The following is a 24958-nucleotide window of genomic DNA, read 5'->3' on the forward strand; positions in this document are numbered from 1 at the left end:
GACTTCCTCAATAATTTTGCTACTAATGATCTTTTTGCCTCTTTTGCTCATGTGCATAGCATGAGATGTGTGCAGCTCCCTTTCTTGATAGCTGACATCTACTAGAGACACATTCTGAAATTTACTACATAGATCTTTAATCCTGTCATTTGTTTTATGAACTTCCCGGTTCACAATAGACTGTTTCATAAGATCATGCCTCTGTGGAATGTTGACAACAACTGTTTTAGTGTCATTTAACTTACCCAGTACCATTTTCATATGTCTAATTGCATCATTTGCTTGATTTCTTGCTACATCAAATGAACCTCCCATAATAACGACACAGTCATTGGATGAGAAGGAGTCACACTGCTGCATGCACGGCTTCACCACAGCAGAAAGAGGGGCTCCAGGCTGGATTTGGCCTACAGCTGCAAAGTTGTCTTGCATGTTTGCGATGTTTTGCGCTATTTCACGTCCATGGCTGTCTCCATATAATAGAATCCGGCCCTGCTTGTGTTTCTGATTGTCGTCGTTTCTTCTGTTTTTCCCTAGGGACGATTTCTTGCATGTAATTTCACAGATTCCACTTCCTTGGACGGTTTGTTTACGTTCAGTTTCACGTTTTGTACACGAGTTTGGGACTTCGTGTTTTCTGAACTTATCACTGACAGTTTTTTTGCTGCTTGAAGGATTACTTTTAGTTTGCACGGACTGAACTTGTTCTTGTTCCACTATTTCTTCGAGAATTTGAAACCTGTTTTGAGTATTGACGGCAGGAAAGCTTTCCTTGGTTTTTAGTTTAGGCCTGCAGTCGTTCATCAGGCGCTGTTGTTCAAATTCACACACGTTCTTATTTAAGAGAGTAACTTCAGCCTTTAGGCTCTGGATTTTGCTTACCATATCGCTAACTATAACAGATAATTCACATCTACAGTCACAAATTTTTGCTTTATGATAATTATCTGAGTTCTGAACGCAGCACTGACTACAGTTCCAGCATGTTATAAATTCATTATTTTCTTTCACAGATGAGTCCACTTTTGCACATCGAAAATGATACGAGTTATTACATTCCTTGCACGTGATTCCGGTTTTCAGTATTTTTCCGCATTTTTTACACTTTTCCACGTCAAAACATGAGTTTTTACGTAAGCTAAGAACTCCCAGCTGAAGGACAGCAACAATGCCATCAGTGCTCACTTCCTGTTCACAATGTTTTGAAGATTGTAAGTGCTCCAGTTCCTATTGGTTCAACAGGAAGGCATCACTCTATATCAAAGGAAGATCCTGAAGCAGTGGAACACATTTTTAGTTCATTGACTGGCTAATTTCAGTACAAAAGACAGTGCAAAGAAGTTTTATAAATTGAAACCTTTAAGTCTTTGGACCTTTCACATACATTTTGGCACCATTTAAAATGCTTGATAAATGAGTCTCTTACTCATCTTTCAAAACTAAAATTGTGTTAGGTTTTGATTTTTATGAGCCTGTTATGTGATAATGTGGTAATAAAAACTTCAATTGTTTATAAAACCTAAAAGTGGAAGCTCTCCTTTTCAGGGAATGTAGAACTATATGGTACTAATCAACAGAAAAAAACAAAAAGTTTATGGACTGGCATTTTTGAAACAAGATTTTTTTTCCATAAATTATAAAAATAGTTCAGACCGCTATAGTACAAGAACTTTGACAGATAAGTCCAAATTAAGGATTTCTTTGTAATCATAAAGCAATTAATAATCGGCAGTCAATGCTGTACAATCGCAATAAAGTCATGAGATGTTCAATTGACTCTTTTATTAGAACATGTTACGCGTTTCGGGATTACACCCATCTACAGACATCTGTTACAAAAAAGTACAAAAAATAAGTGACCAGCACATTCAACACGTCTCAACTTTACAGAAAATGAGATCGAGTCATATGAGTTACATACCACAAACTTCAGCTCCTTCCTAACCAACCAGATGTGCAGCCTTGACAACTCAAAGAAAGTGTCCAATAACATATCTTCACAGACTAATGGCAAAATCATCAAGAGGGTGATTACCGAGGTTAAGAATGGATGTGATTTAGCAAAAGTTCTCAAAATTTTGTAGGCCGATATAGCTGTGGCAACTTGTAATGCACTAATGCGAGCTAGACATATGCCACATTTTCCAGGTACATTTTCTTATACTGTGAAGAAACTAAATTTAAAATTAGAGTACAATAAGATCTTGTAGTCAAAACTGATAAAGGAAACGCCGTTGTGTTGATTAAGGATAGTGACTACATTGCTAAGACCCTAAGACTTTTCAGTGAAAAGCCCCTAACTCAGTTTAGCCGAGAAATTAAAAAATGTGTTAATGACTCGCATTTCCTGTTTGACTCAGCTGTAAAGAGAAAGAGGCTTTTCATGATGAATCCCAAAATGCCACAGTCGAGGGCTCAAATTAAGCTCCATAAAATTGAGAAACCCCTCCGTCCAATTATTAGTGCTTGTTCAAGCCCAGATTACTATATGAATAGATTTTGACATGATAAACTGAAAGAATATTATACTTTTAAGGAGACCTTTAGTGTTTGTAGTAGTTTTGAGATTGTTGGCCTTCTACAAAATATTAGGGTGCCCGAGGGGCTGTGTTAGTCTCATTTGATTTAGTTAATTTGTATACGGACATCCCGGTCAATGAGACACTGGAGATTCTTCACAAAAATTTGCCAAGGAATGGTAAGATGGTTTATAATGAAGTCGTTGAGTTTATGGAGTTGTTACGACTGACCTTGTCATTTAATTGTTTTCCATTTAATGGCAGAGTTAAGGGAATGTTTTGCGCTATTGTGGACACGTGAGAGAGAAAATACTGACATAATACACGATCAGTGTTGCCAACGAACATGCAACATTTAGCTTCACCACGCAATTATGGTACAACTACTGCTAGATTCCAGCGGTAATGGAAAAACAAGACAGTTGAGTCAATATGTGATAAAGGTCCCCAGCCACCACCTTTTCTTGTGCCGCTTATAACTCAGTCCCATCTTTTTGCATGAATTTTCATTGTACTGTATTGAGCAACAGTATCAGTCGTCAACCTCTTAAATTAAAACACTGAGTCTCGAAGAACATGCTCAGTCATAATCGAGGAAAAGTCACCCATTTCTGGATAGTGAACTGTTATTGGCTGGCGACTTGTTACATCACCCAAGAGCCAGTACAGCCACCACACCACACTAACACATGTAAAATGAGCTCGCATACTGGATGTATGGAGTGGGGGAGTGTCCCTTCAATGACGGGAGTGCAAGTAGAGATGAAAGCATTTTGTGAAGTGCTGAAAATATGCTTCTCATGCAAATGAAGTGCTGTGACAGAGATGTCACCTAGAAATAGAAGAAGGGTTAATTTGAGCAAAGAAGCCACTGATAGGGAGATTGAAATGATCAGCTGGGCCACCAAAAATTATATAGTAAGTTTGTGTCAGTGGAGTATGTTGGACCATGTTACCAAAAAATAGCTAGAACCTTCAGGAAAGCTAACATTCATGTAGGCTTCCATACAAGGAAGAAGTTGGGGGAAATAATGTGACATCAGGAAGACGGGAAATCAGATAAATTTCAGCAATCCGGTGTATATGAAATTAAATGTGGAGTATGTGCTTAGAGAACATAACTATAGTAATAATAGTGGGATGGGGTGCCATATGAGGGAGACTGGCCATAAGCTGGACCCAATAGAAGATAGTCTAAGGATTCTGCATTTAGAACCAAAAGGGAAGATTTTAGATAATTTCGAAGATCTGGAGATCTATGCGCGGATACAGCACACTGCCCACCCAGTTTCTAATGAACAGGCTTCCGATGGGAACAACTGGTTTTTTGGCTTGTTAGAACAGTTACTATTTTAAGTTTGGAGCTGTTAGCCTCTGATAAGAAGTTATGATAGTGTATTTTATAGGAGCTGGTGGTGTTCTGTGTATGTACCATTATGATAGGCTAGGATTTTTGCTGAGTGGTTGGCTACTTCAATGTCATATGGGGAAAGTTAGATGGGTAGATAGGTTGGCATATACGCATTTGTTCACCACCGTACCCTTTGGGTGGCCCTTGGTAACACAATGGTTTATTTTATTGATTTTAGACTTCAAAGTTTTAACACTTTTCATGTTTCTTTTTTAGATCCAGAGCTCTCCAGTATCCGGATAGCATAGGTAGGACTCGGGCAATTGTCGTGCCACTCGTTTATATAAGGAATGTATGAGGTACAACCCACGTGTGTGTTTTGGGATTTTATGAAAATTTTCTTCCTCTCACCATTAAACTTTTCTCCATGTGGTGGAGGGGTGTAAGTTGTTGTTTGAAGGCTTCTATTTGGGCAATCATGGCCCATGAATATCACTTGGCTGTAATTCGATAGGCGGATGGCTGCCGCTGACGTGGTTGCTGTTGGCTTTAATAGATGGTACCTAAGACACTTGCATATGTGAGCTGATCACTGGGATTTAGTTTATGATGGATACTGTTGGTTATACTTAATTTGGTGGTATTCTTTTAGAGATTTGGGAGGTTGAAATGTTTATTCATGAAGGAACTCCTCCTCCCCCCCCCCCCCCCCCCCCCCGCCCCTCCCCGCCCCCTACCCACCCTCTCCCCCCAAATTATTTATATTATATTGACATATGGTTTGAGTTGTGCTTAGTGCCACTACTGGCTTTAGGTATAGTATGGCAATGTAAAAATTTGGAGTTCTTAAATTTAAAAAAAAAAAAAAAAATGCTTTAGTGTTAACGTGTACGGAAGTACCATTCCAGTTGCTAGTCATAATTACACCCTGTTAGGTGCTACATTCTGAGTATATTATTATTAAATTACATGTGAACGCTTGGAGGACATGACCATGCAGTGCCCCCTACCGAGGATGCTTCGCTGCTAGTTGACTTGTTTAGCGTCAGTATTCGCTCTGCTTCAAGACTGCTTGTGTTGCAGTTATAATCATATGTTATTGGACACTTTCTTTGAGTCGTCAAGGCTGCATGCCCGGTTGGTTAGGAAGGAGTTGAAGTGTGTGGTATGTAACTCATATGACCCGATTTCATTTTCTGTAACATTGAGACGTGTTGAATGTGCTGTTCACTTATGTTTTGTACTTTTTTGTAACAGATGTCTGAAGATGGGTGTAATCCCGAAACACGTAACATGTAATAAAAAGAGTCAATTGAACATCTCATGACTTGATTACGATTGTACAACATTGGTTGCCAATTATTAACATAAAAATGATCACAGGCCTCAGAGGGGTTTTTATGTCCTGTATATCATAAAGCAATTATCTTTCAAATAAAAAAACCAACAAAATGTGTACAATATTTTAAAATTTTTTTGCAAAATTTGCATCTTCAAAATGGTATGCGCAGTGTCATCTTTGAAGGGCCGTATCTCGGAGCAGAATTTTTTTTGGAGAAAACAAAGAAATACGTGTTCCTTACTTAGTCCTTAGTTTCAACATATGCTAAATTCAATAACATCCGAGACTATGAAGGTAAGATTTTGTCCTAGTCTGCCTGAATTGAAATGGACTATGCCTATACCTTAGTTTAATATTTACATAGAATTTGGTCAGAATTTTATATATCCAGTCTTTCTCCTTAAATTATTAGATAGGACAGTTTAATGCAATTTCTGGTTACTTTCACTCTCGTAAACTGTCCACATTTTTTAGAATAGATACTACGTACCCAGTTTTACTTTTGATTCAATGACTGTCATTGGCAAAGTGGGACTGGGAGAGATTGGATACAGTTGTAAATTAATCTGTATCTCATATGTGTCTAGATTTAAAAAAATAAAGTAAGTAAATAGATACAAACTATCTGAGTATTGTTGAAATAATTTAACGAGTACTCTTCTCAATTTGCACTGCAGGAGGAGAATGCAGTTAACAGGCGAGGTTGAAATGCTTGAAGAACCTGATGCTCTTAATCTGGAGAGACAGTTACGTGAGATATTACATGAACTCCAGCTTAAACGTGTAAATACTATTTTTATACAGCATCTTTCTGAGTATTTTAATGATGAACTTTGGATTTTATAGTGTATTAAATTTAAATTTTTGAGGCTAATGTTTAAGTTTCCATTTGCAGTTTCATTTCATAATTGTTACTTCTCTCTTACATTTTTTCAAGCTTTTACCTTTCTCCCTATTGAATACCATATAAAAATATTATTGCAAGGGTTTGTTCATCTTAATGGCATTTGTCATTATAGTTTGAGTGCTTCACATACAAGCTAAATGGGAAGGTTGAAGATACAATTCATTTTAATATGTGGAATTTTGCTAACCAAACTCCACATATAGGAATCAGTCAGAATACTAAATCCCCTTTTCTTTATCAGCTAGAAGTAATACCTGAGCCCATTAAACTTGGTAAGGTTTCTGGTCTAAGCACTTAAGTACAGAATGACAAGATGTATGTTTACCACTTGTCTGTTGTGAAATCTGCCTTACATATTTTTTTGGGCTAACAGTAATTTCAGGAACTTGAACTGAAAGCTTATGGCTAAACTATTTTGATATCAATTTCTGAATACTACTTTTTGCTGGAATACTGGAGTTTTGGACTAGTTCAAGAAAAATTTTGCAACTCTTTTTAAAAAAACCAGTACAGATGTAAGCTCTAACTGAAAACACCCCTTTTGTTTCATGAATATGGAATATTTCATATAAATAATTCAGAGAACAAAGAAGAGATGTTCACTGCACTTTCAAGCAAAAGCTGAAGCTTTGACAATTAACCACACCCATCACATGATTAGAAGATTGGAAAACAGTACAATTACACTGCGTTGCTTATAGGGCAGGGTTGCTTTTATCTTGGACATGCTGTACTAGATATGTCTGATCATGAAGGACTGTGGTGTCAGCTGTCTGTACATAACAACATAGACAATCCTCAGAAGTACGGGGAAGAGCAATCAGATTGACTAGTGAATGAAAACTAAACCATTTAAAATTTAAATTCATGAGCTTCACTTAATGGTTGCAATGTCAGTATGGGCAACAGAGCCTGTGAGTGCTGCTGCTGTGAAGTAGTAATGTGTTAGAGTAGTTCCTGACGGTGTTGATGCTGCTGCTCCTGCTGCAGTTTTAGTGGTTTTTGTTGTTGATGTTGTGCAATATTTGTTTACGGTGTGTATCAAGTAGTAGTGGAAACTGGCTTGGATGAAAGCGAGCAAGTGAAAAGGGGGGAGAAGTGGCACCAAATGATAATTCGACTTGTGTGGAAAAATGTTCTGGAATCATCTCTATTCGTGCGACTGATGTTTTGATATTGGCCTTGATCCTGCTCAATGTATGCTCAGGCATCCTTGCTCAATGTATGTAATGTTACACATATTGATATGCCTGAATCATTGACCTGTGTGTCTGATGGGATTACTAAAAAAGCCACTATTAAAGGTATGACAAACTATAACCTCACATCCTTCTTTATTTAGGATCCATTCCATTTTCTCCAGAAATAGCCCAGAATTTTCTAATGGAGTGCAGCTGTAGTGAAGTAGTAATGTGCTAGAGTAGTTCCTGATGGTGTTGATGCTGCTGCTCCTGCTGTAGTTTTAGTTGTTGATGTTGTGCAAGATTTGTTTACGGTGCGTGAACTGTGGCTGTTGTAAAATTTAATTTTGCAATTTTCATTGCTGCCATTTCTGCTTTTTTTTTCTACTTTGCGTGATCATATTAGGAATACTTGTAACTTCTGTGTTATGCTTTGGGAATATGGGCATTCCTCATACTGACCTTCATTAGTCAACCAATATAAATTTTCTAGGAAGACAGATTTTATTAAGGTCTCATCAAGCCAGTGTTGAGAAAGACAAATTACAGAAAAACCTTCTAAGTCTTGCATTATTATTATATTTAAATCCTCAGTTTTCAAACAATCCCTGATTTTCTTATGTTGTCAGATATTCTGTTTTGTTATATTGGGACTGAAGATGTTTGTCAAATATCTTCATTACAGAGTTTTGAATTGTTTTCTGTATATGAGGAGCATCTACAGTACCACTCACTTTCAGTTTAAATGTTGCTCCTCTGAAACTGTTATTTCTATCAAATCAGTGGGTTGATCTTGTCTGCCATGTGAATGTGCAGTAACTGAGACAACATTATTGATAGATGTGACAGGTTCATAGGTCCACTGATAGCCATCTTGATATTTTCCGTTTCACAAATAATTTTTTCCGCCAAAACACCTTTATTCCCACAAATTCCTTCTTTCTTTCTTTCTTTCTTTCTTTGTATTATTCCGAACAGCGGCTCAATTGTAGTTGGCACTGCTCTGATCATTTTCTATCCTGTGTCTTATGCCTTTTCCTTTGACATCCACTGATCTATTGTAGTGTGTACTGCCTTGATTATTTTCTTTTCTGTGATTTCTGCTTACTCCTTTCTTATCTGCTTATTAGTAGTCCCCTGTGGCTGGCTGGTCACACTTGATATTTTTAATTTGTTCATCCTAATGAGAAAAAAAACTTATTTTTCACATACCTGTTTCTTCCCTCCCATTTCAAAATTTACAGCAGTTCTTTTGTTTTCATTTTTAATTCATTGGTTGTCTGTGTCGTATTATGATTTGAGGCATCAATTTTTATATTAAGATGTTGTGTATAATGCTGTTTAAGCATAGGGTGAGTAATTATATTCATTCATCATATTCAGTAGATCTCATCAAGAAGGAAAATCTTCAGGGATGTGGAACATTAGCAAAAGACAAAGAAATCATAGAAAACTTAATTTGTATACTGTATTAACAAAAAACTATCACTATTCGCTGACAGTACTTCTCTTCTAGTTGACAAAGCAACAGGGAACAACTGGGAAACATCTGCAAACAATGCATTTGATGCATTCTGAAATGGTTTAACTGTAATGGACTCTCTCTAAATATAAAAAAAAACCTCATTATGTACAGTTTCACACAGCACATAAAGAACCGGGGGATATAAATATAGAATGTAATGGGAAACAAATAAAGCAAGTTGACTTGTCTAAGTTCCTGGGTGTGTACATAGACTGCAAGCTAAATTGGTCCAACCATATCCTAGATCTTGAAAAAAGGCTACATTCTGCAACATTTGCCTTATGCATAATTGCATCAACCACACATAAGGAGAGCTGCTTCTTTCGAATATTTCCATGCACTTTTGGTGTATGGAATCATCTTTTGGGGCAACCAGCCCTTGGCAAAAAAAGTTTTTTTATTGCTCAGAAGAGAGCTATATGTAACATGAGTGGTGTGCAACCAAGGCACTCATGCAGGAATCTGTTTAGGAAATTACAGGTATTTACAATGATATCTCAGTTCTTATACTCCCTTGTATGTTTCATTAACAAAAACCACTCTCTTTCAAAACCAATAGTTAGTATCATGGTCACAACACAATGTCAAAAGAGGACTTTCATAGTAACCAGTCAAACTATACCCTTGTACAGAAAGGAGTAAATTATACAGGCATCAAAATTTACAATGCTCTACCCAGTGTCATCAAACGTCTTGCTCCTAAAACACCAAAGTTCAAGAGCAAACTGAAGGAATATCTAATACAAAAGTCGTTCTATTCAGTTAGTGAATTTTTTAGTTCATAGGAGCAAGCTTTTATTATACAACTGAGTTATCCATGCAATGTAAGCATAAATGAAACTATTTGTTGCTGTAATGTTATATTGTTGCTCAATTACTTTGATATTGTTAATCTGAATGTGTACACATAAGTGTTAATTCTGATGTATGTAATATGTTTTTATTTCTTCTAGTGTCCCATGTTGTTACAGTGAGTTTTTTCATGAATTAACCATATTGTGTGCAGCTGTATTGTTAACATTGTAAAAATACTGACTCATTCAATATCCTTCACATTTATAGTGTCTAAATTTAATCAAGTAAATTAGAAAGTAAGCTGCTACTTTGAGAAAAGCTGCTACTTTGAAAAAAGCTGATGCCTTCTTAGTTTATGAAATAGCTGCTATTTATCTGCTATTGGTATGGTAGCTTAATATTTACTAGATTACAGTGGTATTTTTAAAGATAATATTTTCTTATATCTGTAAATACTGAATCCTATTTACAATACATTACTACTTTTCATACAGCTTTATAATTAACACTGCTACTTACCATGTAGCTTACAGAACTTTTTAATCCCTGAATCTGGATATTCAGATAATTTGTAGGAAGAGTGACCAGTTAGGAATGTTTTTAATTTTATTTTGAATGTTTCACGTACATGATTTTTTGTGATTTGGAGGGGTCTAGCAATCTCATCTGTATCTCTGATTACCACTTACATACCTTTTTTTAAGGTTTACCACCCTTTTTATGATCTCCTTTAAAGGTGCATTTGGTTTAACTGTTGTTTCTAGCTGCTAATAAGAATCTAATATCCTATATAGAAGTGATTTACACTTTATTTTATGGATGTCAGCTAAAATAAGTTCCATGTTTTTCTTATAGTTTTCTTTTGTGATCAAATCCCTATGCGCAAATGTATTTGTAATAGGCAGACTCTTAGAAATTGTCACTTTATGCATTTTTGGTATCATTTCAGTTTTGTGGTTTGTATCTGTGTTATCCTTTTTTGCCAGATGTTTGCTGATGCATTTAAGATCGTAAACAAAGTTAGACTTTTGGCTATGTTTCATTCTGGTAATGTTTCCCTCAAGCTCCCTGGTATAATTTTTGGGAGATTTTATTTTTCGTTTTAATTCAGTGGTTTCTATGCAATGAGTGCTTGTAATGTCTTATTTCCTCTCTAATTACATTCTTAAGTTCTTTGATAGAGTGTGGAGTAATTCTGATTAGTCTGTATGTGACTGGTGTTGATGCTTGCATGTCTTCTGATGCTTTATCACCCGAACTGTCCTTGCCAGTCTCCTGAGCTACTTAAAGGAAGTTTTTGTTAACTACATTTTCTACCCAACTGCTGTCATTTATTGTCGGTTATTTTCTTTAATTACAAGGTCTTCACATTCCTTGCTCATTTTCTAGATACTCTTTTGGCTGTTGTCCAAATAGATTTATAGTCTAAAATGAATTACTAGCATCACACATTGCACCATTTATTTTTAATTATTTTCCTTAAGACAGCACGGTATTTCTTGTAATATGTAATCAGTCGTCGTCCTCTTTTTAACTTAACATTTCAAATAGCTTCCTTTTCCTTACACATGATATTTTGATTCCTTTTGTGATCCAGGGTTGCTCTGGTGTCTTATTAGTGCAGTAATAAAAAGCAATGAAAAAGAACACAACAAAAGTAAGATTGTTACTGTAATGCCTGTTATATGTTATAAGCTCATTACAGGCTTCAACTATTGAATTCCCCTTTATTTTCACTGTTCAATCAATTATTAAAAACAAGTATATGCCAACATTAGTGCCATCTGGTGAAATTACAACACAAACATCTTGTGGCTACTGTATGGCAGCTTGTTTTGAACAGTAGTGCTACTGACAACATGACTCGTGCATATGATGTTATTTATATATATTTGACGATGCTGGTGCTGATTCTGCATTTAACATTTGACGATGCCACTATGGCTGCAGTACATTAGGACTTTGTTTTTATAAAACAGGTATGTCTCTTCATACTTAAAGTGCACAAATGCATGTATTTGTCAGTAGTACTTTTCATTATGGTCTATGTATTGTTTTTAAGCTGTAGACAATCTGCGAGTATATTTATGTTTTTCCCATTTTTTGCTGCAGATCTGATGACGGCTATTATAGACTGAAACCGGTAATCTGTTAAAGAAAAGTTTTGTGACCATAGACGTAAATTAAAGGGAAGTGTTTTCCATGATACCATGTCACTGTACTCAGATACACCTTTCCTGTGTTATTCTGGTGGGAAATTGGCTAAAGTACTCATGTTATAATTGTTAAGTAACATTTCAAATCATTTCTTTTATCTTAGTCTTTCAGAAAATTAATATTAAAATCTTGACTATAATAATGAAGACAATTACACATGGCTCAATGATCTGGTGCAGGTCTTTCAGTTGGATGCCACTTTGTCGACTTGTGTTTCCCTAACCTACCCCAGTTATCCAACTGGGGAAAGATGTCCTACATTTTAATACGTAATCTGAACCATGCACCATGCCTGGCTAATCTTGTAAGTTAAAAGACCGAGTGAAAAACCTATGGTCTGACCATGATTTGATCCCACAACCTTTCAGTTTCCAGGCCCACACTTTTCCCCTAGATCACCAGCCCTGACTTCACTGGTTATCATCTGTGTTCCTCTGTCTGCCAAATGGTGCAGTAATGATTTAGATTTCTCTAAGAATACCTCAATAAGTTTCTCAGTGGGACTATATAAAATGTATTACAGTAAAACTTTAATTTTAGGTCCCCTGATTTTATATTTTTCATGATTCTACACCATAAATTCATAGTCCCTGTGCAAAACCCATAAGATCAGTGCTAAAAATTCCTGATTTTACATTTCTTCCTTGTATGGTTTACCTCAATTCTAAGTTCTTACTCGATGTCTTGCTTGACTTCATCCTGTTTTCTTCCTATTGACATTTGATGTGACTGAACAAGTTATAAATGGCACAAATGACAGATGGTTCACACCATGGGTGGTGGCAGAGTTAAGGGAATGTTTTGGGCTGTTGTGGACACGTGAGAGAGGAAATGCTGACATAATACATGATCAGTGTTTCCAACAAACTTGCAACATTTAGCTTCACCATGCAATTATGATACAACTACTGCTAGATTCCAGCGGTAATGGAAAAACAAGACAGTTGAGTCAATACGTGGTAAAGGGCCCCAGCCACCACCTTTTCTTGTGCCGCTTATAAATCAGTCCCATCTTTTTGCATGAATTTCCATTGTACTGTATTGAGCAACAATATCAGTTATCAACCTCTTAAATTAAAACACTGAGTCTTGAAGAATATGCTCAGTCGTAATCGAGGAAAAGTCACCCAGTTCTGGATAGTGAACTCTTATTGGCTGGTGACCTGTTAAGTCACCCAAGAGCCAGTACAGCCACCACAGCACACCACACTAACACATGTAAAATGAGCTCTCATACTGGATGTATGGAGAGGGGGAGTGTCCCTTCAATGACGGGAGTGCAGGTAGGGGTGAAAGCATTTTGTGAAGTGCTGAAAATATGCTTCTCATGCAAATGAAGTGCTGTGATAGAGATGTCAGCTGGAAATAGAAGAAGGGTTTTGTGAGCATACGTTTTAAAGACTTTTGTGTTCAAATCTGACACAATGCAGTTGCAACAACTACATACACTACTCATGTCTACACTTTGCACCATACACTGTAGATTGTAAGGACTGGCAGCAGTCATAAAGAGCATGAAGGAAAACTGTAGTACCTGAGCTTTCTGTCAAATTTAGGTTTTATACAGTGTACAGAAATTCACTAAACTGGCTTCTAAGAAGTTATTAATGTCAACTGGGAAAGTAAACTCATTTTTTTGGGTCTCTGTTTCTCTTATCAAGCCTAAAATGACACTTTAATGGTGGTGAGCATATGAGCACATGAAGTGCAATTTGTAAGAAAACTTTAAAACATTAACAGTGAAGATGACAAAGTTTGTCATTAAGCAGATGTCTTCATTTATGCTTATGGTTTAACCACTTAACTGCTGTGATATTTTTGGTTTAACTCATCATGTTGATAAGTTTTTTTTTGGGGTGAACATAAAGGATGATGTCTCAAAAATGGATGTTTTGAGTGTATAATTTGTGATCGTAGCTTGTTGGAAAATAGCTCGATTATCTTGTCTCAGATACCAGTTTCATTTTTTTTAATGAGTTTTTACTTGCTGTTATGTGTCTGTGATTTTTTTTAAGAATTAATTAAATTCGTTATCCCAAATTAGTGTATAAACATTGTATTGTACATTTGATTTCCTTCACATAGACAGATTTTGTACAAAGTATTGGAGAGGATTGTGATTTTTAATCATATATGCCAATTACATGTGTTTTTGCTAGTTTATTTATTTATTTTTTTTTATTTTTTTATTTTATTTTTTTTTTTTTTGAGGGGGGGGGGTGGGTTCACATTTTCCTCAATTCTGCATTTTCCTTAGTTTTGTGTTTTTTAAGTCTGGACTGCATGAAAATGTAAAATAGGGATTTCATGGTAATTATAAACACCTTGTCCACCAGCAGCAATTCAGCATGGGCTTCTAGTTGTTGAAGTAAGTACAAACTACTGGTTTCAGTAGATTTGTAATTGATTTTCCAATCATTCCATGAGGAATGAGGTACACGGCTCGTGTTGTTTGTAGTTCAACCATGCGTAGACGGTCCATACCGAGGTCCAATCGCGTCTGCATTTTTACTTTGTGCCAGGAAGGGTCATGGAAGGCACCATAATGGCTATACGATACGTGAATGCCATCCTCTGACTGACAGTGCAACCATATCAGCAGCATATTGGCAAGGCATTCGTCTTCATGGTTGACAGTTCACAACATGCAATGTGCGGTTTTCATGAACAATAAAAAGGGCGGAAATGATATTTATGTTGATCCCTATTCCAATTTTCTGTACAAGTTCCGAAACTTTCCGAACTGATGTGATGCAAATTTTTTTTCCTGTATGTACAGAAACATAGTATCCTGCAACTACAAATCAGTGAAGCACAATGTAGCTATACAGTGTACATGTGTGTGTGAGTGTGTGTGTGTGTCTTGTGTGTTTGAGGGTTCGAACTTTTTGCTTCCCATAGATTGGCTCACATGTGAGTTTTCATTTCCTCTTACTGTGTTCTGTTCCCTGTCATCATCAAACCACTGCTAGCCGATAAAGTGCACGTCCTGACAGTGTATTGTAGTGGAATTGTCATGCCATGGCAGGTACTAGTGTGTCAACAAAGGATGCTCTTACACATGCAATGCCCCTATTTTTTGATTCCCTTTTCCTGGTATTAATTTGGAACAGCATGGACCTAGCATATCTGCATTGCTGGCAAGAGCAATTGCACCTGCAAATGGAACAGCAGTATCAGGAGGAGATGTAAGTGCTGATGAATCAGAATGCAGAGTTGCTTCACACCCTTGCCCCTTTGGCAATGGGTCAGGCACTCATTGTGCAGTTTTCTTCTCTGCCCCCGATACTGTTTGCTGGTTTCAATGAGTCTACAGAAAAATGGGAGAACTACTCGCCCTGCACTGACAGGTATGGCACATCACCAATCCTGCTGCCCTGCAGTATGGCTTTATACAAAGTTGTCTAAAATTTGAAGCCCTCTACTGACCTGAGAAACTCCCCTCTGATGATCTTTGCCAATTGATAATGCAGTATTTTGGACACCAAACCCATATGGAGTGACATGGTTGCAGCTTTTTACCAGCACCACAAGTGCATGGGGCAGTTGTATCACTGATTTGCAGGCTCCGTCACGTAAGTGTTATTTTGAGTGTCTCAATATGTTATCTCTTATGCACATTCACCAATTCAAGATGTGGTTGTACGTTTAATGCCTAATCCTGAGTTTCAGACTAGAGAATTGACCTTGCCTGACCCAGCCATGTCTTCCACCGAGTCACCATGTGTGGAGGCCACTGATGGTTCTGGCACAGTGGCGTCATGGTACTGCCTGTCATTTGCCTGTGCAAAGGACATCAGGTTCACTTTGGTTGCAGCATTGTAATTTCTGTGTCCGGTAGTTTTTGGGCTCTTGTGTGTCATTCTCTTTCCACTCACTGGGTGAGATAATAGTTCTATCCCAATTCTTATGTGTTGCCCATTTGTTGTGACTGCCAGCATTTGGAAGCCGTGTGTGTGGTATTCCATCAGAAAGGCCAATTGACAGCTGTTTGTAACAGTTGGCGTGCCATGAGTCAGTAGTTGGAAGCTCCTGTGTTTTTGCTTAATTGTGAGCCATCCCTGATGCCCCTTGAGGGTTGCCCCTGTGTATTTTTCTGACGTCGTTTGTGGAGGCATGGCTGGTTACATTTCAAGTCAACACCGGAGTGATGGTTGACCTCATTAATTGAGATATGTACAGGCTCTTGGGATGCCCGGAGTTGCAATGGCCACTGCATAAGGTTGTTGCAGTCCTTTGAGGGGGCAATTCTCCATCTGTATACATTATAAGAATGTGGAAGGGTAACTTAAATTGTTAGTGGTCATTTCACCTTTGGCTCAAAAAAGTTTTGGGCTAGACGTTCTTTGTGTTGTTGACTTCCATATTGTTGACAAACTGCATTTATAGTCTGATTAAGATTACTTGGTAGTTGACACTTCACGTGTTGGAGGTGTCTTCCTCCAGTCTGAGCACTCAGCTTCATGCTTGAACTGCTCGCTGTTGCTAAACTACCACAACAAATGATCAGTTAACTTCCAATTCCTTGTCTGTTTTTTTTTTCTTGTCGTGTTTGGAGCCTGGGCTGGATTCAGCCCATTTATTTTGTGTTTCATCACACATGATAAACACACCCAAAACAACACAAACACACCCAAAACCATGGTAATGAAATATGCAGATTTTTTACATATTTTAGCCAAAGACTATTGGATTCTTTTGCACAAGACACAATTTGCCTTCACATATTCAGTTATCCTCACAGAGATTGGTGTACAGTTTGTAAACTTCATACAATATGGTGTAAAATCAGACTTTTTGAAGGTGCAAAATGATCTTTGCATCAATGACCTGAGAAGGTCTACTGTAGTGCAGTGGTAATGTCAAGTGTATAGTGCAAAAGTATGTGGGTTCAAATATCGCTGTGAGACATTGTTTTTTCTTTTTTAAATCTTTATCAAAATGGCTCTGATTATTATTCTTTTCAATTAGTTGGTTTCAATCTATTTTTTTTTTTATTTTTAATCTTTTGTTCACTCATTTTCAACATCATATTGACTTTTTTATTTTCTCATACTTTTCTTCCTATCGCCCTACTTTCTTTTGTAATCTGCCGTTGATGCCTATATCCTGTAAATGAGTTCCAACTAGGACTGCTCATTGGTCAGTATTGCATCAGCTCGCATAGAAGAAGTGAGAAGCTGCAGTTCAGTTTTAGCACTGAAACTGAATTTTTTTCTGTTTTGAGTTAGCTGGTACAGGTCAGCTTTAATTGCCATTAGCAAAGTGAGGATGATCAATAGTTTTGCCACAGGTTACCGACTGCTGTTTTCTCAGAAACATTGCACTTCAAGAGGTTGTGCTTAGGTTAGTTAGTAAGCACTCCATCTTCAGGCCACAAGTGGCCCATCGGGACCATCTGACCGCCGTGTCATCCTCAGCTGAGGATGCGGATAGGAAGGGCGTGTGGTCAGCACACCGCTCTCCTGGTCGTTAAGATGGTTTTCTTTGACCGGAGCCGCTACTATTCCGTCGAGTAGCTCCTCAGTTGGCATCATGAGGCTGAGTGCATCCTGAAAAATGGCAACAGTGCATGGCGGCCTGGATGGTCACCCATCCAAGTTTTGACCACGCCTGACAGCACTTAATTTCGGTGATCTGACGGGAACCAGTGAATCCACTGTGGCAAGGCCATTGCTGCTTAGTTTAGTACATGAGTATAAATTCAGGCCTACAAAATGCGTCGTCAGCCGCAATTCAGTCATTGGTCATTTAAAATCAGCTGTGAACAGAGCTTCTTGCGTTCCCGCAATACCTAATGGCAGCAGCTTCTAATATTGCTCTGTGTTATGTGGACAGCATTTCAGCACTTTTGAAGTGACCCACTGTGGTTTCGTGTCATGTTTAACTGAGCGATAGCCGATGTGGCAACACTGTAGCACCAAGTGACAAATGCCAGCTGTCAGGTAATTTTAAATGGACTATAGCGTCTTTTTCCATTGACTTTCGTAGTTTGGGCTCCGTACTGTGGCCTACGGCCCACTGTTTGAGAATACTTTGGGCCTGGCTGTAAATTTCGAGGCACATGTTTATCTTACACCATCAGAGGTACTTAAATTTCGTCGCTACCACCCTATTCCCTTGCAAGGTAAAGGCTGAGTAGCAGCAGTGGCAGGACCAAGGCACCATTTCTTCTATTCTCTTGAGTCAGTGGGCCACCCCTTTGGTGGTAAATCCAAAGCCCGACAGTGCATTGTGCCTTTGTGGCAATTTTAAACAGATGGTCAACATGCAATGTGTCATGGATTTGTATCCAATTCCACCATGGTTGGTAAAGTTGTCAGGAGGTCAGTAATTTTCCCACATCGACTTGGACAATTCCAACCTGCAGTTGCTGTTGGATGCAGTCTTTTGGACTTTCTTGGTCCTCAGCACTCCATTTGGGCTTTGCCAGTTTAATCGCTTGCCTGCCCCAAGAATTTATCAACAGTATTTGTAACAGGTAATTCAGGGCATTCCCTGCTGCATCAATTACCATGATGATGTCTGGGTAATGTGCCCTACCAAGCGAGAATTTATCAAACATTCAGTTGAATTTCCAAAGCCTTCTGGAGAATGGCCTTCATTTAAAGCTGGAAAAGTGCAGTTTTTTTTCACCTAAGGTGCATTTTTTGGGACTTGCTTAGGAAAAGTGGCCTTGTCCTGACAGAAGACCACATCAAAGCTGTCATCAACATGCCAGTGCCCAAGAACCTGAAAGATGATTTTGGTTTGTGCTCACAAGCAAACAGTCCAATCCGACATGTCGAAACCTGCCCTAAAATTTCTTATGCAAGAGGAGTACACTGAAAGAAACACAGTGTCAAAATTTTAGTTGCTAAGATACACTGCAAGTATTTATTTAAAAAACATTGAAAATTTCCAAATTCGTAGTGAAAATTGCCAAATTTGTAGCTTGGAGAAATGTGCGTGTCTACTGTAGCTGTAGCAGACACTGCATGCACTACATGGCAAGCACATATCCTTGGTTGATGGCACATAGATAAACAGATAATATGGCAAAACATGATTATAATTTATAAAGTGAATTTCAGTTTCCATTGGTAGTTCCTATGACAAAATTGTTCACAATAGTTACTTGCTTTTATTTGGAACTCACTTAGTGCCCATAACAATTGGCAGTTGCCTTTCTGGTATCGCTAAGTGTTAACAATGGGGATAAAACTGCAACAATTTCTTTGTGTTTTCTTCATATATACTTGCTAATAGCATCTATCTTTGTGCAGGTTCCAGAGTTACACAGTAATGTGGAATCCAGTTAATGTTTCCAACAATGCAAAGATAAAATATGAAGAATGTGGTATGCAATCGAAATCACCTATTTCTCCTGAAGACTTACATATGTGTTATTTATTAGTTAATTTACTGGACATTCATTCGAATGTCAGTTTTTCGTTATAAATTGTGGAAACAGAAGAAGAAATTTGAAATAACTCTGATGATTCCATGAACTACATTCGTGTGATGACTGTTATGTCAATTAAAAGTCTAGAATAAAAATGTAGTTCCTTTCTAGCCCAAAGAAAACATGTACAGTAATAGCTTCCAGTGACAAAGAAGAAAGTAATTTTTTTGGTTAAATGAAGAAAGGAGAAAATGCTTAAATTTAAGCAATGTGCAAAGCTGATATTGTGTAGTAAACACTAACCTTTATTGTATAAATGGACGAAACATTGATACAAAGTACAAAATATGCACCAAAATGAAACTCACAAAAGTGCAAAATTAAAACTATTCGAAAAAAACAGAACTTCTCATAAGACTCAATGCGCCTTTACTGAGGGAGAATTAGGGGGCTGGGCCCTCTGAATTTGCAAGTGAGATGAACATTACTGATCAACAGCCTTCTTCAACCTGGTTAAAAGAGAGGCACGAAATTATGCGGGTAAAGAAGTCGCAAAATTACAGTTTACTTCAAGTAAACTCGTAGAGGAGTTGTCATTAAAAGGTAATGTTGTAGATAAATTTGTAGCTGACGTGAAGACGAAGCTTTTTATTATCCCCTAAAATATTGTGCATAAAGCCAATCATTTAGGTTTCATGCAAGAACACCATGCAAACCACACTTTATCATTTCAAGTGTGCTGTTGATGAATGCTGTGACACATTCTTGTACAACAATGCCAGTGGTAAGTATCAGTGGATTACTGTTTCTATAGCTTCATATCTGTCTTCAGGAACCTCAAGGCAAAATTAGTATCAAAAATTAAATAAAGGATGTGTTTAGTTGCAAAAATTTTGTAACGTATGAAGTAAAATCCGGAAAAATTGGAGAGAATAATTTTCAGTATTACATACAAAATGTCTTCTTACCAGTTTCAGAAAAAAATAGTTGCTATTGTTGGGCTCTTGTCCTGGACATAATGATATCTCTGTCTTTAGGATGACAATGAAAAGGTACTTAATATAGAATGAGATTTTCACTCTGCAGCGGAGTGTGCGCTGATATGAAACTTCCTGGCAGATTAAAACTGTGTGCCTGACCGAGACTCAAACTTGGGACCTTTGCCTTTCGCGGGCAAGTGCTCTACCATCTGAGCTACCGAAGCACGACTCGCATCTGGTAGGAGACGAGGTACTGGCAGAAGTAAAGCTGTGAGTACCGGGCGTGAGTCGTTCTTCGGTAGCTCAGATGGTAGAGCACTTGCCTGCGAAAGGCAAAGGTCCCGAGTTCGAGTCTCGGTCGGGCACACAGTTTTAATCTGCCAGGAAGTTTCGTACTTAATATAATTAGAATTCCACCCAGAACTAAAAGTGTGATTCAGTGCCTCGATAAACCAAATTCTGCCATTTCAACAGTGTCAATATTTTTTCAGAAGAGTGTTGGACAATATAATTTCCAATAGCTCTTTGTCATTTTATGTTTATCAGCAGAACAAGAGTGTTAAACTTCAGTCATTTTTGCATTATCAGTTTGCATACCACATTTTACTAATTACATCAAGTGTGCCTGGTATGCAACATAATATTCAGAACAACTGCCATGACTATTTCCTACTCCATTCCAATTCTGTCTAAATAAATCTAATAATTACTGTGAAGTGCCTGAGTGCATTAATTTTTCTTTTATCATGTGTGCCTGGTATAAGGAAAATGTTTGTATCTGTCTTCAAGTAGACATTTAGCATTTATGTAATGACTACAGTAAATAAACAAGCAATGGTCTCATTGTTGATAAAATATACATTCTTCTAAAATTACCGTAAGAACTGTGCTACAGGAATTGTTATAAAATATTTTGTTTCAACAAATTAAAGTCCTGGTTGATGGAAGTTATTTGTAATCATAAACAATTTTGATTTTCTTTCCTCTGACAGTCACTTGTGTAACAACAGTTTAGCTGTTGATTGAAAGCCACTTATTCAAAAAATGAATGATTTGAGAAATTTTTCATGTGGGTTAAGTGCTTAAAATTTGCGTCTGTTCACTTTCGACTTGGCAATATGTGGTGTCATGCTCTCTTGTCATGGCTGTGTTTGCCTATACACTGATTCATGCACTAGGCAGGAAGGGCACTTTTATAAGCGGTTCTTGCGCAGCAAAAAGGAGTAGCTTTAACATTTTTTTAGCAGCAAAAATTTTGACATTTCATTTTTTTGACGTATTATTCCTGTGAGAAAAATTTTAGGGTAGGTTTCGACGTGTCGCATTGGACGATTCCCTTAATAGTTCATTCCCCAGGCTCCGCACAACTCCTATCCTCTTAACCAGTTTCAGCAGAAGGGCATTAAATTTGTCAGGTCTGTGGACTGTCAAGGAGCTATCCAGTCCCTCAAGCAGTGCTTGTGCTCTGCTTTCTGTTTGGCTTCTTTTAAACTGGGTAAACTTTTAACCCTTGTAACATACTCCCCCCCTCCCCAGCATTACTATAATATTCGATACATGGAATTTGTAGCTGGGTATCGGTACTTTCTGTTAACACAAAGAATAAAAATCATGTGACTATGGCATCTTTTCCTGTTATGTAATTGTACTATATAATACTATGAATGATATTTAAACAAAATTTATGAATAATTAAATAATAATCACCATGAACCATCAACATTTACTCAGAACTATAATAATCAGTATGTAATTCATTTGATTAGAAGTAGTTATAAATGTTAGCATCGTTATTACTTTCATTAATTAACTGCAATGAGATCTCGAAAGTTCAGTTTGGAAAATGTTATTGTAAATCGATCAAAAAGCAAGAACCAAATTTAAATGCATGTAATTTCAAGTGATATATAATTTCAAATCTAAATTTGTACACCAGAGTTAATACCATTACTAAAATAATTAATGAACCACCTTTGGATGTATATTTCAAAGTTATAAGCCATTAAAGAGGTTAAACAACTTGTGTATATATTATGTAAATGTTAGCAATATTTTCCGATCGATAATTGATTTGTATTTATTAAATTAATGAAACGCATTATTGTAAAAAAGTCATATTTAATTTTCAATCTTAAATTGTACAATTTCTAACCTAAAACTCATCTGTAATGAACTAATATTTTATGCTGTAAGTAATCTGATTGTCAACCTTTGTATATTTGTAACTTTTAATTGTAACTATTAATTTCACAGTGGTGTAATAATTGAAGTAATGAACAGTCATTTTTTGGAATATATATAAGCAAACACGGCAATGCAGCATCAGTTCGCCTAGGGGTTCACTTTTTAGTCATGTCTTTTCAGTCAGTAAGTAAGTCTGTCAGCTGTTAGATTGTCAAAGAGACTATATGTGAAGTTTGATGCATTCTGCGATGACTTTGGAAAAATGTTATCATCAACAAATAAACCTGTGCAAATTGTATGACCTGGAGTTTCAATTAGAAGGAATCACCAGCTACCCGACTCAGGCAAATTACAAGATAAGTACAACAAAAATACTTTGTTATGCATCGTCCTTACTTATGTCCACTCCAGGTGCAAATATATAAGTAATTATATTAATGCACCGGTAAATAAATCTTATGCATTCATAAAGTAAGGGAGGTGTCATACCCTGACCTGTGACAAGTCCCAGTATGGCATTGATGCCATTCTGTCCCATTGGAATCTGGATGGCTCCTAACAGCCCATTGCCTACACACTGAAGACACTTTCTACCACATAGCATAATTATTAACAAGTGGAACAGGAGGCCTATCTGTTATTTTTGGAGTTAAAAAGTTTCTTTTTTTCTTGTTTGGGGGGTGATTCCTCATCATCGCTGACTACAAGCCACTGGTATCCATTTTTGGTCTGCATTCCAAGTGGCCCAGTAGGACTGACAACCAACTGCAATGGTGGGCCCTCTTTTTAAGTAATTATTGCTACAGCTTCCTGATGTGCTCTCTTGGCTTTCAGTGGGATCCAATCCAGAATTCGATCAGCAGGAGGCTCTTGTGTTCATATTTGATTATGCCTTGCAGCAAACCCTGTCGGATTTTCCATTGACAGCATGAGAGGTTGCGATCCCCATAGCTGCTGATGCCACTTTTCTGGGAAATAATTTTGTCGGTTCAGATAGGTTGGCATCTCTTTGGGCATAGATCCAGCCTGTTGTATGTTTTGTCCCCTACATGATTCACTCAGTGTTGTCCATGGGGTCCTCACAGTTCTCACATAGGAGCAATGTTTGTAGAGTGGTCATCTCTCTTGTGTTGTGCTCTTGCTCGCCCCAGTCGTTGTATGAATCGTACTGAGGTATGACTCATATGAAGGCATTTGTCTACTGGCCAGCGATCGTGTATGACATCAGATGTCTGGTGTGGGCTTGTGGGGCTTGTGCACAGAACCAGATTGCACCACCATGCCAGTTTTCTCCTTGGCTGACCCTGGAGCACCCTTGGGATGTGGTGCAGGTCAATTTCGTGGGTCCGTTTTTATGTAACATGTCATAGTTCATGGTCGATCCAATGTCCACCTTCCTGTATGTACCCAAGCTGTCCTCCACATTGTCAGCTGCCACTGGTCATGTGTTGTCAGTTATTTTTGTCATTGTGGGATCCCCCAGGATTGTTGTGTCTGGTAATGGTAGGTAGTTTAAGGCATGGGAGATTAAAGATTTTTGCATTCATAATGGTATGTGGCATCTGATTTCCAACTTTCATCTGGCTTATAACTTGGAGGTGGAGCACTTCATGCATATATTCAAGACCCAAATGAAGTAGTCAGTGTCTGCCTCTTCCCATGCTGATGCATTGTCAAGTTTTATGGCTACATACTGGGCACTGCCGGTCATTGGGTGCAGTCCAGTGGAACATTTGCATGGGTGCCAGCTGTGAGGTCTCTGTGATTTGTTGCACCCTGAGTTACATGCCACAGACCACCATGGCATGCCATGTTTTCCTCCTGTGGTTGTTGTTTTGCCTCGCTCCTTCAGGCGGTGGCAGGGTTGGCTGCCAAATGTCACTGTAGGCCACAAATGTCGGCAATTGTTTGTAGTGGACTTTGGTAGGGAGCAGCTGACCCATCATGCAGACCGCTTGTGCCTGTGCTCTGGTGGACATCATCACTGTGGTCTACTGGTCCGCCAGGTGAAAGGGTTGGTCATGACATTATTCCAGGTGTGGGCTCCCACTTGAAGTGGTGTGCTTCCCCGTTGCCTGCAGCCTAGGCCCTCCAGTGAGGCTGACTCTAGCACCTGTTGATTTGCAGCCCATGGATTTTGGTCCTTGCCCCTCCCTCTTTCTCCTTCTCTCCCCCTCCCACTCCCCGGCCCCCTCCTGCTCCCCCTCCTCCTCCCCCCCCCTCAATGATGGAGGTTGCCATGCCTCCACTGCTGCTGAAGAACACCATCTTGTCTTTACTGTGTTCTCCAGTGGCCTCTCTGGTTTCCGCACCAGAGGTCACAGCCCAAGCCGGGTCATTTCCAGCACTATATGATCTCAGGGGCTGGCTGGGTAGTGCCATGAAATAGTGCAGACACCTGCCATGGAGGGCGCACATGGTGCATAGTATGGGCTGACCCACTCATAGAGATGTTTATCTGTGGGCAGTTGTGAGCTGAGCAGACCACTGCTTATGTTGCATTCAACTGCTGCGGACCTTCCCTTGTGCATTGTGCTGAGTGTTGTTGTCTAGTGCTCAGTCAACAGCCCTCC

General features: G+C 38.2%; 1 protein-coding gene across 1 annotated transcript in view; it reads left to right on the plus strand.

Moving 5' to 3' along the window:
• The window catches only part of LOC126263257 (uncharacterized), a 197708-nt gene that overhangs the window by 15302 nt on the left and 157448 nt on the right, over positions 1-24958 (plus strand). Inside the window, exon 2 of the mRNA XM_049960342.1 lies at positions 5890-5995. Within this exon, the coding sequence (XP_049816299.1) occupies positions 5897-5995 (99 nt within the window). The 5' untranslated portion in view covers positions 5890-5896. The remainder of the gene's footprint in view (positions 1-5889; positions 5996-24958) is intronic.

This window comes from Schistocerca nitens, chromosome 6, assembly GCF_023898315.1.
Source record: "Schistocerca nitens isolate TAMUIC-IGC-003100 chromosome 6, iqSchNite1.1, whole genome shotgun sequence".
Classification (NCBI taxonomy): domain Eukaryota; kingdom Metazoa; phylum Arthropoda; class Insecta; order Orthoptera; family Acrididae; genus Schistocerca; species Schistocerca nitens.